Here is a 17,771-nt window from a genome sequence, read left to right as displayed (position 1 = left end):
TTTTTTGGGTGAACTTTTTGCTCCATTTTTGTCTCAACACTCTTTTAAATGCAGATTTGTTACAAGTCCAAATTCATGTTAAAAAAGAAACCCATCTAAGAATGTCAGAAAAAACTCAACTCAACCTTTTTAGCTTGCACTATTGGCATTTTGTTTCTGTGAACTTTTTTTGCTCTGTTTTGGTCTCAACACTCTTTTAAATGCAGATTTTGTTATAAGTCAAATATCATGCAAAAAGAAACCCATCTAAGAATGTCAGAAAGCCAGAGGAAACTTGTGCTGCTCGCTAGGCCTGACTGTGAGGAGTCTGAGGGGGGGGGCACGGTTTAAACAAACAAACACGACTTGCTGCTGCATCCTCACACACACACACACACACACACACACACATAACACACACAACACACACAACTCTTCCCTCGCTCTTTCCTTCACATCATGGAACAGTCAGGTGATAACGACAGGGATATAAATTGGAATTCAGCTTCTCTTTTTTCTCTTTTTGTGCATTTTTAAATAAAAAACCTCTCCCTCTCTCGTCTCTGATTAATTTGCATCATTTTTTGGGTGAACTTTTTGCTCCATTTTTGTCTCAACACTCTTTTAAATGCAAATTTGTTACAGGTCCAAATTCATGTTAAAAAAAAAACCCATCTAAGAATGTCAGAAAAAAGTCAACTCAACCTTTTTAGCTTGCACCATTGGCATTTTGTTTCTGTGAGCTTTTTTTGCTCTGTTTTGGTCTCAACACTCTTTTAAATGCAGACATGTTATAAGTCAAATATCATGCAAAAAGAAACCCATCTAAGAATGTCAGAAAGCCAGAGGAAACTTGTGCTGCTCGCTAGGCCCGACTGTGAGGAGTCTGAGGGGGGGGGGGCACGGTTTAAACAAACAAACACGACTGCTGCTGCATCCTCACACACACACACACACACACACACACACACACACACACACACACACACACACACACACACACACACACACACACACACACATAACACACACAACTCTTCCCTCGCTCTTTCCTTCACATCATGGAACAGTCAGGTGATAAAGACAGGGATATAAATTGGAATTCAGCTTCTCTTTTTTCTCTTTTTGTGCATTTTTAAATAAAAAAACTCTCCCTCTCTCGTCTCCGATTAATTTGCATCATTTTTTGGGTGAACTTTTTGCTCCATTTTTGTCTCAACACTCTTTTAAATGCAAATTTGTTACAAGTCCAAATTCATGTTAAAAAAAAACCCATCTAAGAATGTCAGAAAAAACTCAACTCAACCTTTTTAGCTTGCACTATTGGCATTTTGTTTCTGTGAACTTTTTTGCTCTGTTTTGGTCTCAACACTCTTTTAAATGCAGATTTGTAATAAGTCAAAATTCATGCAAAAAGAAACCAATCTAAGAATGTCAGAAAGCCAGAGGAAACTTGTGCTGCTCGCTAGGCCTGACTGTGAGGAGTCTGAGGGAGGGGGGACACGGTTTAAACAAACAAACACGACTGCTGCTGCATCCTCACACACACACACACACACACACACACAACACACACAACTCTTCCCTCGCTCTTTCCTTCACATCATGGAACAATCAGGTGATAACGACAGGGATATAAATTGGAATTCAGCTTCTCTTTTTTCTCTTTTTGTGCATTTTTAAATAAAAAACCTCTCCCTCTCTCTCGTCTCTTTCTGATAAAAACATAGTCGATTGTACTCATACCGCAGGAAAAAACAGTGCATTTATCATTTATCACGCGCAAAACTCTTTGACAATCATCGGCGACATGTTTCCTCTCCCTCAGGAGCCTTGGCAAAAAAAAGAAAAAAATCACACACTGGAAAAAAGAAGATTTAAAACACAAAATAAGAAAAAGGGAACGTTTTTAGTCGTTTCTATAAGAGCTGGTAGGTCCATTTCCCAGCATGCTCGGCGCAGGGTTGAAGGGCAGAGGTCGAGGATGTCATAAACCATGCCAATATACATATTAATATTCATCTCGACCCCCTCGCCTCGTCGACCCGGCGCTCAGAGAGCGACACAAACAAATAAAGAAGAAGGGGCTTCTGTACGAGCTCGCTCACCGACGCATACATTCAATATCAAAAAACAACAGTGTTACCGGAGTTTGGTGAAGGACACGTCACTCTCTCCTAACAGGATCACCCTCCCTCCCTCTCCCTCCCCCAGGGAATGTCTGTGATTGGTTATGGTCACAAAAAAAAAGGGCATCTGTGATAAACACACTTTTTAAAAACGTAAACAAATGAAAGGCTGAAAGGATCAGGGGGGGAGCGAGAGGTCGCAGAGGAAGGGAGAGGTCAAGGGGGGGGCGAGGTCGACCTCCTTCCTCTGAGATCTCTCGCTTTCTCTCTCTGATGGAACGACCAGAAGAGAGGCGTTCAGAGAGAGAGAGAGGGATAGAAGAGTGGGAGGGAAAGCAGAACAGACTGACAAAAAAGAGGAGTAGAAGAAGAAACAGATCCCCCGAACGCCTAAAGTGGCGTCAAAGGGGGACGAGCGACAACTGTCAACACGACTACCGCTCCGTACTCATCATCCCCCCTCCCTCTCCATCGCTCTGTCCATCTGTCCATTCATCTATCTGTCCGTTCACTCACTCAAAACAAAGTGCTGCCGTCTCCTCCCGCCCCCTGGAGGGTGTCTGCCTGCGCAGCTCCGACTCCCGCGTCGTTATTGTTGGCGGCCGCCGCAGCAGCAGCCGCCGCCGCCGCCGCCACAGCTTCCAGAGAGGCCGGGTCGAAGCCTTGCTCCGCCACCAGACCGTCGGCTTCCATCTTGACGCTGTCGGCCAGGAAGGCGGAGTAGGCGTCGCTGTCGGCCATCAACAGTTTGAGCTTGGGGATCCAGCTCTTGCGGACGACGCGGCGGGCGTTGGTGCACATGTCGGCGGCGATGGCGTTCATCTCGCTCTCCTTGAAGCTGGGCGCAAAGTTCTGGCAGTAAACTGGGAGGAAGAGGAAGAGTTAAGGGAAAATGAAAGATTGATCTGGGTCTCAGTTCCTAAACATAACCCTGAAATGATTTCTCTCCCTGATGCGTCTGAAAACCAAACAGAGTCACTTCTGCTTTCATGAATCACCCGGAGGTGCTCACAGGTTTGTTATTCTTATCCTCCTTTTTCAGGAAGTGTGTCCGGATTAATGAAACTGCTGCTTTGAGCTTCTCGAGTCCGACCTGTGTGCAAGGTGACGACCTGTGAGCTCGGCCACGCTCCGGATCAGACACGAGGCCTGGCTGCTTGGATGCAAATTGGCCGACTGCACGCCACATCGGTCCAAAACAAATATGAGTGCTGTCTGATTGAACCGCAGTGAATGCTTGAAGAGCCACAGCATGATGCAGAGTTGTAATAATCCCAAAAACATGCAAACATGCTCAACCTAATTAATTTGCATCATTGCCATATTTGTTTGCGTGAACTTTTTTCTCCGTTTTGGTCTCAACACTCTCTTAAATGCAGACTTGATATAAGTCCAAATTCATGTTAAAAAAAACAACAATTAAAGGTGACATACTATGCTCTATTTCATCAATATATATTGGTCTAAGAGGTCCCCAAAACATGTCTTTAAAGTTTATGCACAAAAAAACACTTTGAAATCAGATTCTGGTCTGCCTGAAAAACCCCTCTTTTTCAGCCCTGCTCAGAACACTCTGTTTTCTGTGTCTGTGCCTTTAAATGAGAATGAGCTCTCTGACCACGCCCCCTCAGGAAGTGGATGTGGCCTCAGCTCTCCAGCACATTGATCTAATGTTTACATGTTGGCTGAATATACACGGCTGCTCACAGACCCGCGTTACTTCAACCCTCTGAATCTGATCCAGAATCTGATCCTGACGGAGAGGCGCCTGCAGCAGGACCTTTCTGAAGGATTGGTCACAGATTTAGTGTTTCTTGTTGTTTTATTTATCAGTATGTAGACGTGTGTCTTGGTACACAGCTACAGCTATGAACATGTAGCTATGTGGCTATGCTAACTAGCGCTAGCACTTTTCCATGAAAAATAAAAATTATCCACTAGATCTTCAAATCTGCAGGCGTGGGGAGTAAAACCGACCTTTGTGTTTATTAAGACAGCCTACAACTAGCATGCCTCCCTCCTAAGCTCCTTGTTAGCACACGTGTGTGCAGGGAATGAAAAACGGAGGAGGGGATTCAGTATTATTTTATACAGTCTATGGGCTGAACAAGCTCCGAGCTCTGACTTCCTGTTACAGACCGGATGGCGTTGTGACGTATGAAAAACACTGAAAACTGAAACGGCTCGTTTCAGCACACATTTACAGAAAGGTGGAGAAATCAGAACAGGGGCAGAATGGATTCTTTTCATTTTCGGGGGGGTTTGTAGACAGGGACACATATTTCAGGGAGAGAACCATTAAAAAGTCGATGTTGCATGATATGTCACCTTTAAGGATGTCAGAAAATGCAAATTAATCAGGTTGAGTTGAGTTTTTTCTGCCATCTTTGTTTTTCCATGAACTTTTTGCTTCATTTTGGTCTCAACACTCTTTTAAATGCAGCTTTTCAAACGTGCAACGAGCCTCAAACCTCACCGACTCACCGTGTCTCTAGAACAAACACTACATGACTCGTGACTCACATTTGACGGCGTGCAGCACTCTGTTGTCCAGCGGTTTGCGACTGGGGTCGTTGGTTGAAGAGCGGATGCCGGTTCCACAGCTGTTAGCCAGAGTGCTCCTGAGCAAGACAAACACACATCCACGACATTTATACTGAGAAGTCATTCTGACAGACGACTTCTCAAACACACCCCAAGATGTGTCGTGAATAAATAAACGGCGTTGGACTCTGACCTGTCGAAGAACGCGGCCAGCAGGCGCCGCAGCAGCACTTTGTGGCGGGTGCCGGCGCTGACGTGGCAGTTCATGAGCTGAGCCCGGGAGATGAACACGGAGGTGCCGCTCACCAGCTCCAGCTTCTCGGCCGGGTCACCCTCCTCGTACAGCTTCGGGTGGCAGCGGTTGCCGATCTGGCTGATGAGCTCGGCAGGCAGGGACGCCAGATCTTGCCGGGACCGAGCACCTCGGCCTCCGCGTCCGCCACCGGAGTCTGGGGCCAAGTCTGGAAGAGCTTCAACCCGCTCACCGACCACTGAGGAAGGAGGAGGGTGGAGACTTATTAGGATTTTACAACATTCAGATCTGGGTAATCTAACTTTACTAGGGACAGTGTCAGAGGAGTTACAAGACCTCACTTAATCAAGACCTTTCTGGAGTCCCTGAGCTCCCTTGTCTCGTAGGTTCCTCTGGATCTCTGCTGCTGTGGACGTGCCAGACTCCAGCTGCTACAACTACTACTATCCGTCTCCCCACAATCCTCTCTCTCTCTCTTCATCTCCCTCTATCCCTCTCTCCAACACAGTCTCAGCAGATGTGTGTCTAACATGAGTCTGGTCCTGCTGGAGGTTTCTGCCTGTTAAAGGAAGTTTGTCCTTGCCACTGTCACTTGCTAAATGCTGCAAAGTGCTCTGCTCGTGGTGGATTAAGATGAGATCAGACTGAGTCCTGTCTGTAAGATGGGACTGGATCTTATCCTGTCTTGATGTTGGGTCTTTGTTGATAATAGAACATAGAGTCCGGTCTAGACCTGCTCTGTTTGGAAAGAGTCTGAGGATAACATTTGTTGTGATTTGGTGCTTTATAAATAAAGATTGATTGATTGAAACCCCCTGATGGTTTACTTATGGGTCATTAGAGAAACTAATTTCTACATCTTTAAACCTGGGGTCTACCTCGGGGTCTATCTTACTTCAACTGAATTTTTGGATTGCAGGGAAGTCATTTAACCTCAGAGAAGAAGGTCTACTGTCTCTCTCATTTAGTGTCTTTCAATATTTGTGGAGAGTTGGATCCAAACTAACCACTAAATATCTCCAAAGTCACACATTACCACCAAAAACCCACCAGTCCAGTCAAAGGTAGACCAGCAACTCCTGTGTCCTGGTGCTAAAATTGCAGTTTTGTCAATGAAGACTGGTGGATGAAAAATACAACCATGTATTCTTAGTAAAAACAGACAATGTTGCTTGTTTTGTAGTGACTTTGAGTCCAAACACTCTTAAGTGATGTGCTTTTCACCTTTCTTTAAACTACTGTAGGATGAGTTAAACTCTACCTACACAAAATCTGGGGTGTAAAAATACATGGATTGCCCCTTTAATGGCCCTCACACTCAGAGCTGAGGTTTAAGTTGTAGAAGCTGTAGGAAACTCTAGTACCTTACCTCCTCATGATCCAGCTCAGCAGATTTTTTTGAATTTGAATTCTGGATTAAATTTAGTCGTCCAAACAGCTCCTTGCAATTTGAATATCTTATTTAAAGAACGATCTAATGTTCCCCTCGATACATAAACTATAAACAATTCATAAGCTTCGGGGAGGAGGCTTCCCTTTCATGCTTTCTGTGTTTAGAACATTTCCTTCTCCACAACATCCTGAGAAGTTTTGGGGATAAACAAACTCTACACGGCCGGTTCCTCTGAACGCGCCGCAGTCAGACTTTTCAGATCAGAAGACAAAATAAAACCTTCACATGAAACGCTGTGAACCTGAGGTGAACTGGAGGTGCGAGCGTACCTGCCGCTCCTGCGTTCAGCATGCTGTACATGGTGTACATGTTGCAGATCTGTCTGTACTGCTCCTCCGCGCTGTCTTCTGCGATCTCATCCTCCTCTTCGTCGTCGTGGTAGCTGATTGGCGAGTCGCTGGTGTACATGCTCAGTGTGCCCGGGCTGGTGCCCTCGGGGGTCCCGGTGCTGTTGTTGTTGTTGGTGTTGTGGTTGTTGTGGTTGTGGTTGCTGTTGATGACGGCTCCTCCTCCTCCTCCTACGCCGCCCTGGTTTGCACCGACGACTCCGCCGCCCATCATGGCGGCGTTGGCTGCGGGTCCGCGAGCTGAGGCATCCTGGTTAGTGTTGTTGGAGGAGGAGGAAGACGAAGAGGAGGAAGAGTAGCGTGCGGCCTTCCTCATCCCGCCTCCCCCGCCCCCTCCAGACCCCCCTCCTCCGTCGCGGTTGCTTCCTTCCCAGAGCCGCTTGGCCACCGGGGTGCAGACCACTGAGTATGGAGATCCCTCCTGCCGAAGAGAACGAGGAGAAACGTTATTTATCTTTTATATATTTACAACATTGACAAATATAATAAAAATACAATAATTGGCATAACAATAAGAATCAAAAGAGGTTCCTTTAATACTTTGTGGCCAAAAACGAACTCACTAACTCCACCACAAGTTTGAACGATACTCAAAACTTCAACCCTCAAAAAAATGCCGCTTGAGGCGTCCCTCAGGGTTCTGTTTTAGGACATGTACAAATCTCAAATACACCTGTATGCTGACGATACTGTCATCTACATGCATGCTCTCTCACAGCAGTGCAGGAGCTTCAGGTGTCTTTACAAACAGCTTCACTCAGTCACTTTCAACAGCTGACTGATTTTCACCTCTGAAGGTTAATGACCCTTTGAGAGAGCGACCTCTTATAAATGCTTGGTCACATGAAAAGACAACATGCTTTCATTAAACGTACATAAAACCAGTCCAGTTATTTTCAGTGCCAGGAACAAATCTGTGGAGTTTGTAAGAATGCATCCTCCTCCACTTTAAGGATCCTTGATTAAGTGCATCATGTATCTCATTACTCTTCATTACTAACACAAGATTGCATTCTTTGTGATGAGGTGACAGGCGGGACAACAGCTCTGTATGGTTTTTATTAATAAAGCGATACTTGGAAGTCTTCCAGCTTATCTTAATTCAGCTCTACAGGATACCAGTTACGATCAGAGACTGTATAAGTAATAGACGTAGTATCCGTGACGTCACCCATCTGTTTCTGAGGCGCTGTTTTGAGGCCAGTCGGCGGCCATATTGCTGCTGTTGAGCGAGTGTGAGGTAAAGAGGCGGGCTTTGAGCCTCCTAGCCAACAGCTACAGTGTTCCCGCCTGTCAATCAAGTCAGCTGTGCCTCTCATAATGGAAAACCTTGTAATCTCAATATCTTCTAAATTACAGTGTTATGAAAAAATTCACCCCCCGTACAGTGTGTGCCGATCAAGAAATGAGCTATCCAGACTACACTGGATTTTTGAACCAGGCTGTAAACATGTTTATTTCTGCTGTAAAGATCGGCTTTTTTGAACTGATGTGTATGTGGTTTCCAGCACTTCCAGAACCGGCCTCAAGTGGACACTTCAGGAACTGCAGTTTTTAACACTTCCGCATTAGACTCAATTCTCGCGGGCGGACGTTGCTGCTTGGTTACGATTTTCGCTGATATCTAATATGCCGATATTTGACCGATACGGATACCGAAGAACACAAAGTATCTCTTGTACATGGATTTACCTGTTCATCTTATTACAACATGCTTTTTGTTTTAGAAACAGACAAACATCTCACAGGATGCTAACGACGTTTAGTAAACTCCTGGTGCGCACATTAAAAATGGTAGCGTTGGGGCACCATTGGCCTAGCGGTCTAAGCACGCACCCCATATACAGAGGCTATAGCCCTCGTTGCAGAGGTCACAGGCTTGATTCCAGCCTTGACCATTTACTGCATGTCCTCCCCCCTTCTCTACTCCCCATATTTCTTGTCTCTCTTCAGCTGTCCTATCCATTAAAGGCAAAAAATGGTAGCATTGAAGGAGAGATTGTTTTGCTCCACCTTGCATCACCTGTGCTTTACAAGTTGTATGTTTCTGATGCTTCAAAATACCTCAATACAGGCAGCATGTTGAGGCTCGATGTAATTATGCAGAAGCTGTCATTGTGGAGGCATAATTTATGCATCACATTATCGTCCGTACGTGTCAGCAGAAATGTTCATATGTGCTGATACAGATAAATAACTTGTTAATCGGCCAATTCAATTCTTATAATGTTTAGCTTTTCACTGCACCCCCAAGTTTTGACTGATCTGGGGAAAACTGCCTTATCCTATAACGCACCTTGGACATGGAACAATCTTTGAGAAGAGCTTTAAGAAGACAGTCAAAGAACATGGTGAAAGATTTTCCCATGTTGTGTTGTTCCTCAACGTGTATTTGATCTTATACGGCTGCTGTCTCTTGCAGGTAGATTTAATTAAAAACATAGATTAAAAATGTCTTGTCTTCATCATCAAAGACAAAAAATGGACAAATCTATGGATCTGTTGTCTATTTGAGCTACACAACAGTCTAAATAAAAGTGTGATGCTGATCACACCACTCTCACTGAAGCCTCTCCCTTGGCAGCAAACACACTGATATGCAGATTATCACCTGACATCACATGACGACTATTTTTGAGCTGCAAACAGATGCTTTCCTGAGAGTTTCTCCACATCGTCCTTCATCTTGATTCTTCACGACGTGACTCAACACTTTAGTTTATACGGAGAGTTTAAATCTTCAGTTTGAGGGTGGAGAAGTTTGGATTTAGAGGTCAGTGTGGAGACTTTACCTGGACGTACATGTGCCAAGACAAGGAAGTACGTTTCGGCCAGTGGACCCAGGGTCTAAATTTAGTTCAGGGGTAGATAATCTCCCCCTAAAAAGCCCCTGCTAGGGAGGTTGTACTTTTCAAAGGTCCCTGGACTTTCAGGGGGCAGGGCCTGCAATGCTGAGCGTGTCTGATTGGTAGGTTAACCTGCAGTGTTTTTATTCCACCCGCCATCCACAATAACATCACACACATCTGTGATTCACTTGATTTCTCTTTCTTTCATTAGTTTTTATTTGTTCTATCTTTTTTGTATGTGTGTGTACTTTTCAAAAGAAGAAGCTGTGATTCTCTTGATTTAGCAGCTTGTAACAGTAGTCTTCTCTCAGCCCACCGTGAATGCGTCTCTCCTCCCGGTGTTCCGCTTTTAAAAGTGACCCTGTAAACTGGAGACCTTCAGCTGAACGTGTCAGTGTTTGTGGAGATTACACAGCTGTTGAAACACAGAGGGAGTTCCTGGGAATGCAAACTAGTTTAGTTTTTATTAAGATTTCAAAATATCCTCATCAGATATTTAATGATCGTCTAAAGACGTTTATGAGGGATGCATCCGGCTGAGAGTCTACGGTTAACAGGGTCGCTGTTTAAACCAAAACACCGGTCGATCTCTGCCACGGCTTTTTGAGTTCAAAAGGATTTTAAAGCCGTGTTGAAACGTCTTTGCTACTCGCGCTTATCTCCTCTCACGTGTTGATTCAGTGAATCCATCTGTGATGAAATATAGCACCATCTAAAACAGAGCCAGCTGAGTCTCTTCATGCTAACAGGCTAACTGTTGTGTTGCTCATAATGATACCTGCCTGTCCGTCTGCTTCTATGGTGTCATCTGTGATGAATGGCATTCGTCTTTGTTTTACTGCCCTCTACTGGTGGTGGTGTAGTGCATTTACTTTTTTTTCTCCATACGTCACTGGCCTGATTTGCACAATCTACCCAGGACTTCAACCCGTAGTCCAAACGCAGACAACAATGGGGGCACAGGAACCTTTTAGTAGTTCTGGGGGCTAAAAGACCTCAGAACTCTTGGTGGAAATGCACCTTTAGTGCAGGAGTGTTGAATATATATAAAGGACGAACATTTGACTGAAGCTGTAACGACTAAATCTCTGCAGTGCTTTCTAGTGTTCATATAAAGCTGCTGTTAACTTTCCAAAGTAAAGTGAGACCGCTCTAACCTCCTTCAAAACACCTGCAGCCACAGCTCATTAATATGGAGGTTATATGATAAACACACAAAAAACATACTGACTCTCACCTCCAGCTCTAACGCTCATAAAACGGCTCACTGCACAGTTTCAAAGAGACCTCTGACCTCCAGAATAATTTATCTCCCTTCATGAAAAAGTTTTAAACCGTCTGTGCCGTATTTTGGAAAGAACCTTCAGGTTATGTTTAGTCAAAAACACGGATGTATGGTGTTTGGAAAGCTTTTCAGAAAAGCTGCAACAAAACGTTCTTTCTGTGTCGTTTACTCGCAGCCAGTTTTCCTTGAAAGTTGATCAAAGCCTTTTCTAATCCCAAACTCAAAGAGACACCTACTCAGGTGACGTTAATGAAAGATAAATCATATCAGAACTCTTCACATTACTCAGCGCTGAAAAAACAAGGCAGGAGTTTGTTAAAGCCTCTGGAAATGTAAACGGAATATTTAAAATTCATATAGAATATCAGAATGTAATGTGTAATCAAGCTTCAACAAAAATCTGAGTGAAAACAAACATCCATGACTGAAAAAACTCTGTTCATGAACAGCTGATTTTACAGGTCAGAGCATTTCTCAGGACTGTGTGGGCGTGGCCTAACTCTTTGATTGACAGGTCAAGAGAGAGTTCACAGCCTGCATGTTTGAGCCGTCTGACTCTGAATCTAAAGACATCAAAACTTCTATCATTTATTAGTTTTATCACTCCGTAGTCTCCGGGGCGTCAGGACCATGGGACGCCCTGAGCAGAGGAGGCTGAAGTGTAGTATGTGCACGCAGAGGAGCTCGGCTCCGGGTGTCAGACGGAGCTGTTTGTCTAAACTCTGAACTGTTGCGGGAAAGTTAGTGGACCGGTCCTGTGGAAACTTAGTGGACCGGTCCTGGGGAAAGTTATTGGACCAGTCCTGGGGAAAGTTAGTGAACCAGTCCTGGGGAAAGTTAGTGAACCAGTCCTGGGGAAAGTTAGTGAACCAGTCCTGGGGAAAGTTAGTGAACCAGTCCTGGGGAAAGTTAGTGGACCGGTCCTGGGGAAAGTTAGTGAACCAGTCCTGGGGAAAGTTAGTGAACCGGTCCTGGCGAAACTTAGTGGACCGGTCCTGGGGAAAGTTAGTGAACCAGTCCTGGGGAAAGTTAGTGGACCGGTCCTGGGGAAAGTTAGTGAACCAGTCCTGGGGAAAGTTAGTGGACCGGTCCTGGGGAAAGTTAGTGAACCTGTCCTGGGGAAAGTTAGTGAACCAGTCCTGGGGAAAGTTAGTGAACCAGTCCTGGGGAAAGTTAGTGAACTGGTCCTGGGTAAAGTTAGTGGACCGGTCCTGAGGAAAGTTAGTGAAACAGTCCTGAGGGAAATGAGCCAAGTCTATGTGGGACTGCTTTAGCCACTCGGCCGCGGCTCAGCTCAACCTTTTTTGAGAAGTCAGGAGACGGTCTGAGCAGGAGCAGAGTAGTTTTGTTGAACATGTGTGACTCAGTGTTTCATTTCTGATTGGTTGGATATTTATTATGTAATAATTATCAGGTTAAACCGGCCCCCTTCAAACCCAGTGTTGAAAAACGTGATTGAACATATTTGAAAAATCGAATGAAGTTGAGTTCTAAAATTTTTACTTAGTTTTTAGTATTTACATATGGTCTGAAATATCATAGCTAGAACGTTTCTGTTGATTTGGGTTCCCTGAGGCTTTAAACGACTCATCAGCGCTGAAGACGACGAGAGGACCGACCTGCTGTTGAGATGTGGGCTGAGGCGTGGACACCGCCTGTTCTGTCTTCACCTTGGACACTAGAGGGAGGGGCGTCAGACAGGAGGCGGGTCTTCCAGAAGCAGAGGCACCGACAACACCTACTCCGCCCCCTCCCACTGTTTGGGTGACGGGGCTCTGGGGCTCAGATGTCGGGGTCTCCTCAGTGTGGAGACCCTGGGAGTCACAGCTTGGAGATGAGACCTGGAGGTGGGAGGTGAAGGAGTTAGATGATGTCTGATCTGAGGATTCTGACTCGTGGAGGTTTATTATCTTACATTGAATCAATACAGCCCAGGATCATCTTAAAACAGGCTTCCTCCAGCGCTACAGAGCTCATGTATTCCCTCTCTTTACACTCACATCCGAGCTGGAAGGATTTTTAGTGTCTAATGTAAGTTCCCAATAATTCCTGGTAGCTTGCCAAATCGTCTGTTGGAGCAGCTTGATGCCAAAACGCCCCCGTGTCTGATGGCCAGTATTTTAAGACTGGCAGGGATTGTAACACATCCCGGCGTAGTAAACACTAAAGACAGTATTTCCCCTGACATACTATACGTAACACATCGCTGGGATCATTTTAACTGTGCGTCTGGAGGGAGGTGTTAAGGGCAACTCTCAAGGAAATCAGCGTCTCTCATTAATATGCAGATTTATGCAGCAAGGCACTCCAGATCTAATCACATCATCTGCTTCTATAGAGGGAACCTGTAGTCTCAATTATTCTGAGTCACGAAAACGTGTCTACAAACACCCGCGTGACAAAACAAAGACATGCATAATGTCACACACACACACACACACGCTCAGCAGGACTACCTTGAGGAAAAACTCTGTGCCTTTCTCCATGATCTGCTGGATCTGGAGGAAGCCGGCGGTGTACATGAGCAGGAACTGGTCCCCCACGTTCATGCTGAGGCGCCCCGTGTAGCAGAAGGCCAGGATCTGCTGGAAGCTCTGCGGCTGCACGGCCGGGGGCAGCTCCACCACCGAGCTCTTCCCGCCGGCGTTGAACAGATCCCGGAAGTAGGAGCTGCTGGCTGCCAGCACGGCACGGTGGGCCTGAGGGGTAAACAGGGGTAAACAGGAGAGGTAAGACGAGAGATGAGGGGGTGCGGAGGCGTGAAAGGTGAGTCATGGTTTAATAGAGAAAACACAGAGGACCACAGAGGCTTTGGTTTTGCAGAGAAGTAGCTGCATGGTGTGTTTCACAACAACAGTACATGTGCACATCAGGATTTGGAGGATGTTCTTTCGAATCAAACATGTTTCTTAATTAGACATTTGAGACTAGATGAACAAACATTGACCTCACAATGACGGCAGAGACACCGCTGACTTTGTTCTCAAGACTCACTCAGCATGTGCGTACGAAGCTCTGCAGTGAGATACTATTGACCTGTTAATACCGTACAAGCTGGCACGTACGTTGAGATCCTCAGGCAGACATTTACTGTGCGTTCCAAATGCAGAAATTTGAACAAAAGGGGACAGAGCGTCTGCAGTGAGAGGTCCAACACTCTGGAACAATCAACCAGAACAGATCAGGTCTTTTTATTAGACCTTTATTTTACCAGGTAAAACATGTTTGAGAACCAGTTCTCATTTACAAACATGACCTGAGTCTGGTCTGGTCTGCTGATTCAGTGATCTCTTTTAAAGTTATATTTTTGGGGCTTCTTGCCTTTATTACATAGGACAGCTGAAGAGAGACAGGAAATGTGGGGAGTAGAGAGCGGGGGAAGACATGCAGGAAATGGTCGACCGGCCGGGAATCGAACCGGCGACCCCTGCGACGAGGACTGTAGCCTCTGTATGTGGGGCACTTAGACCGCTAGGCCACCAGCGCCCCAGTGATCTCTTTTAAATCCTTTCTTAAAACAAAATTATATCGCAGAGTCTTTCCTGATTTTACCTGAACATTACTTTATTTGAGTCTAACTGTTTTAAAAATTATACTTTAAAGGTGACATATCATGCAAAATTGACTTTTTAATGGTTCTCTACCTGAAATATGTGTCCCTGTCTACAAACCCCCCGAGAATGAAAAAAATCCATTCTGCCCCTGTTCTGATTTCTCCACCTTTCTGTAAATGTGTGTGAAACGAGCCGTTTCAGACTTCTGTGTTTTTGTTACGTAACAACAATATCCGATCTGTCACGGAGTCAGAGCTCGGAGCTTGTTCAGCCCATAGACTGTATAAAATAATACTGAATCCCTCCTCTGTTTTTCATTACCTGCACAAATGTGTGCTAACAAGGAGCTTAGGAGGGAGGCATGCTAGTTGTAGGCTGCCTTAATAAACACAAAGGTTGGTTTTACTCCCCACGTCTGCAGATTTGAAGATCTAGTGGATGATTTTTATTTGTCATGGATAAGTGCTAGCGCTAATTAGCATAGCCACATAGCTATATGTTCATAGCTGTAGCTGTAGCTGTAGCTGTGTACCAAGACACACGTCGACATAGTGACAAATAAAACAACAAGAAACACAGAATCTGTGACCAATCTTTCATAAAAGGTCCTGCTGCCTTTCTGGCAGAGGTCGATTTTACTCCCCACGTCTGCAGATTTGAAGATCTAGTGGATGATTTTTATTTATCATGGATAAGTGCTAGCGCTAGTTAGCATAGCCACATAGCTACATGTTCGTAGCTGTGTACCAAGACACACGTCTACATACTGATAAATAAAACAACAAGAAACACTAAATCTGTGACCAATCGTTCAGAAAGGTCCTGCTGCAGGCGCCTCTCCGTCAGGATCAGATTCAGAGGGTTGAAGTAACGCGATCTCTGAGCAGCCGTGTATATTCAGCCAACATGTAAACATTAGATCAACATGCTGGAGAGCCAAGGCACATCCACTTCCTGAGGGGGCGTGGTCAGAGGGAAAACAGAGTGTTCTGAGGAGGACTGAAGAAGAGGGTTTTTCAGGCAGACCAAAATCTGATTTCAAAGTGTTTTTTTGAGCATAAACTTTAAAGACATGTTTTGGGGACCTCTTAGACCGATATATATTGATGAAAAAAGCGTGATATGTCACCTTTAAAATAATTGTGTTCCTTTAGAATTCTTTTAGGGGAATGTTTTATTTCTATATCTTGCCTTTTATGGGGCGGCTGTGGCTCAGTGGGTAGAGTCGGTCATCTATCAATCTGAAGGTTGGCGGTTCGATCCCGGCCCCGGCAGTCACATGCCGAAGTGTCCGAAGTGAGCAAGACACTGAACCCCGAATTGCTCCCTCTGTTGTTCAGAGGTGTGTGAATGTGAATGAATGAGAATAGCTAACACTGATGGTCCCTCACTACATAGCAGCCTCTACTATCAGTGAGTGAATGAGTATGAATGGGTGAATGTGACGAGTAGTGTAAAAGCGCTTTGAGTGGTCAGAAAGACTAGAAAAGCGCTCTATAAGTACAAGTCCATTTACCATTATGACCTGCTTGTTTTATTTTGCTGCCCATGTAAAGCACTTTGTAACCTGGCACTTTGAAAAGTGCTACATATGATTATTATTACTCATATTATTATTAATATTGTATTGTTGTTATATTATTATTATGCTATAATTAGAATCGTATTGCTATTATTATTCAATTTTAAGCTATTATTTTTTATTGCTATTATTATTATTTTATTCTTATTATAATATTATATTTATTGCTATTTTATTTTTATCACTATTATTTTATTATTTATATTTTTTTAATTTATTTTTAATTCTATTTTTATTGCTATTATTATTTAATTATTATTATAATATTATATTTATTGCTATTTTATTTTTATCACTATTATTATTTTATTATTTATATTTTTTTAATTTTTTTTTTAATTTAATTTGTATTGCTATTATTATTTTATTTTTGTTATTATCCTTTTTATTATCATCACTAATTTTATTATCATTGTTATTACTGTTACCAATTATTATTATTAAGAAGAAGAAAGGTACTTTATTGATCCCCAGGAGGGAAATTCAATTTTTTCACTCATGCTATTTTGGACATGCTACACATACAGTTTTTTTGGTATATGCACACAAATGCACACACGTGCAGTGAACATGCTTAGGGAGAGAATTATTGGTGACAGGAAATAAACCTGTAAAATATCCACCTCCAAAAAGACTGTCTATGCTTTGATCATTGTTCATACAGACTCATGAAGGCTGCAGCTTCTGTTCTATCTTGCTGCAAAGCTTTATCACAGCAAGACGAATTTGGTCTCCTTAATCTACATAATACCTTAAACATATCCCAAAACAACAAATGTGAAGTGAGTTTATGTTTGAGTTTTGAGGAAAATATCTTTAAAGTTTCTTCTTTAAGTACGTGACGCCTGTAGGTCTGCAGGATAAGACAATAACATGCATACATACATAAAAAGTGCTTTAATAGACAAATATTAGAATGCATGTTTCTATATCTCTGTGCTGATCTTCATCTTTTATGTAGTCCTCTGTGTGTGCAACATGACATGCCCCTCCTGTCCCCTTTGCACCAATCTGAGGGGAGCTGATAGAGAGCTTCAGCTTTATCTTACCGCATCAAACGGTTGCATCATACTCAGATGACCATCAGGAGGTAAAATGCATAAAGTGAGGAAGCAGTGATTGTTTTTGTAATCTTATTTTTGTGAATAATTCGATCTTTTTGGGTACACCTTTCCCCTGAACACACCTGTTCAGCAACCAGTGGATCGTGCAATTGCCAGTTTAACTCACTGCTAACTCTAAACTGTCATAATTTCAAAGTTAGGAAGACTCTGTGCACCTTGAAGGCGTGTCCCTTGACCACGACGGAGACATCGCAGTAGAGTCCCTGCAGCCGCTGTTCGTTCAGACACTCCAGGATGTTGTTGCCAAAGTTAGGGATCGCCATCTGCAGCGTCTGAGCCATAACGCTCTGCCCAGCACCACAGGGTCTGCAGGAACACAGAGAGGAAGAGGTTAGAGCATCACAGAAGGAAGGGGGACCAGACCGAGGCCTGAAGGGAGGAGGAAAGACAGGACAAGATATAAAGGAGGCAAAGTAAGGAAAGAGTGATGAGTGAAATAAAGTAATGCAAACATGACGGAAATGAGGAGGGGAGGAACTTCAAATGGAAGAAAGAGGGTGAGTAAAATCTATGATGATTAATAAATTAAAGTATTTGGTAAACAACTTCAGTTCAAAAGTCGAACTTCCAAATGAAAGAGAATATTGGGCCACCAGCGACAGTTATATAAGCCGCCTTTCTCTTTTTTTAAACCTTGTTTCATTACATCTAATTCACAGTTAATAAACTATT

At 43.9% G+C, this 17,771-nt stretch overlaps 1 protein-coding gene across 3 annotated transcripts in view; it reads right to left on the bottom strand.

Moving 5' to 3' along the window:
- Nucleotides 1-1,672: 1,672 nt before the first annotated feature.
- Nucleotides 1,673-17,771, bottom strand: part of nacc1b (nucleus accumbens associated 1, BEN and BTB (POZ) domain containing b) — a 33,488-nt gene continuing 17,389 nt past the window's right edge. For all 3 annotated transcript variants that reach the window (XM_034687083.1, XM_034687084.1, XM_034687082.1), the window contains exons 2-8: nt 17,255-17,405; nt 13,296-13,538; nt 12,459-12,680; nt 6,628-7,126; nt 4,846-5,143; nt 4,632-4,729; nt 1,673-2,971 (exon numbers count right to left, since the gene is read on the bottom strand). In XM_034687083.1, the coding sequence (XP_034542974.1) occupies nt 2,625-2,971; nt 4,632-4,729; nt 4,846-5,143; nt 6,628-7,126; nt 12,459-12,680; nt 13,296-13,538; nt 17,255-17,380 (1,833 nt within the window). In that variant the 5' untranslated portion in view covers nt 17,381-17,405 and the 3' untranslated portion in view covers nt 1,673-2,624. The remainder of the gene's footprint in view (nt 2,972-4,631; nt 4,730-4,845; nt 5,144-6,627; nt 7,127-12,458; nt 12,681-13,295; nt 13,539-17,254; nt 17,406-17,771) is intronic.

This window comes from Notolabrus celidotus, chromosome 7 (assembly GCF_009762535.1).
Source record: "Notolabrus celidotus isolate fNotCel1 chromosome 7, fNotCel1.pri, whole genome shotgun sequence".
NCBI classification, from domain to species: domain Eukaryota; kingdom Metazoa; phylum Chordata; class Actinopteri; order Labriformes; family Labridae; genus Notolabrus; species Notolabrus celidotus.
The sequence above is the reverse complement of the archived record's forward strand: the minus strand, read 5'-3'. Positions and strand labels throughout refer to the sequence as shown.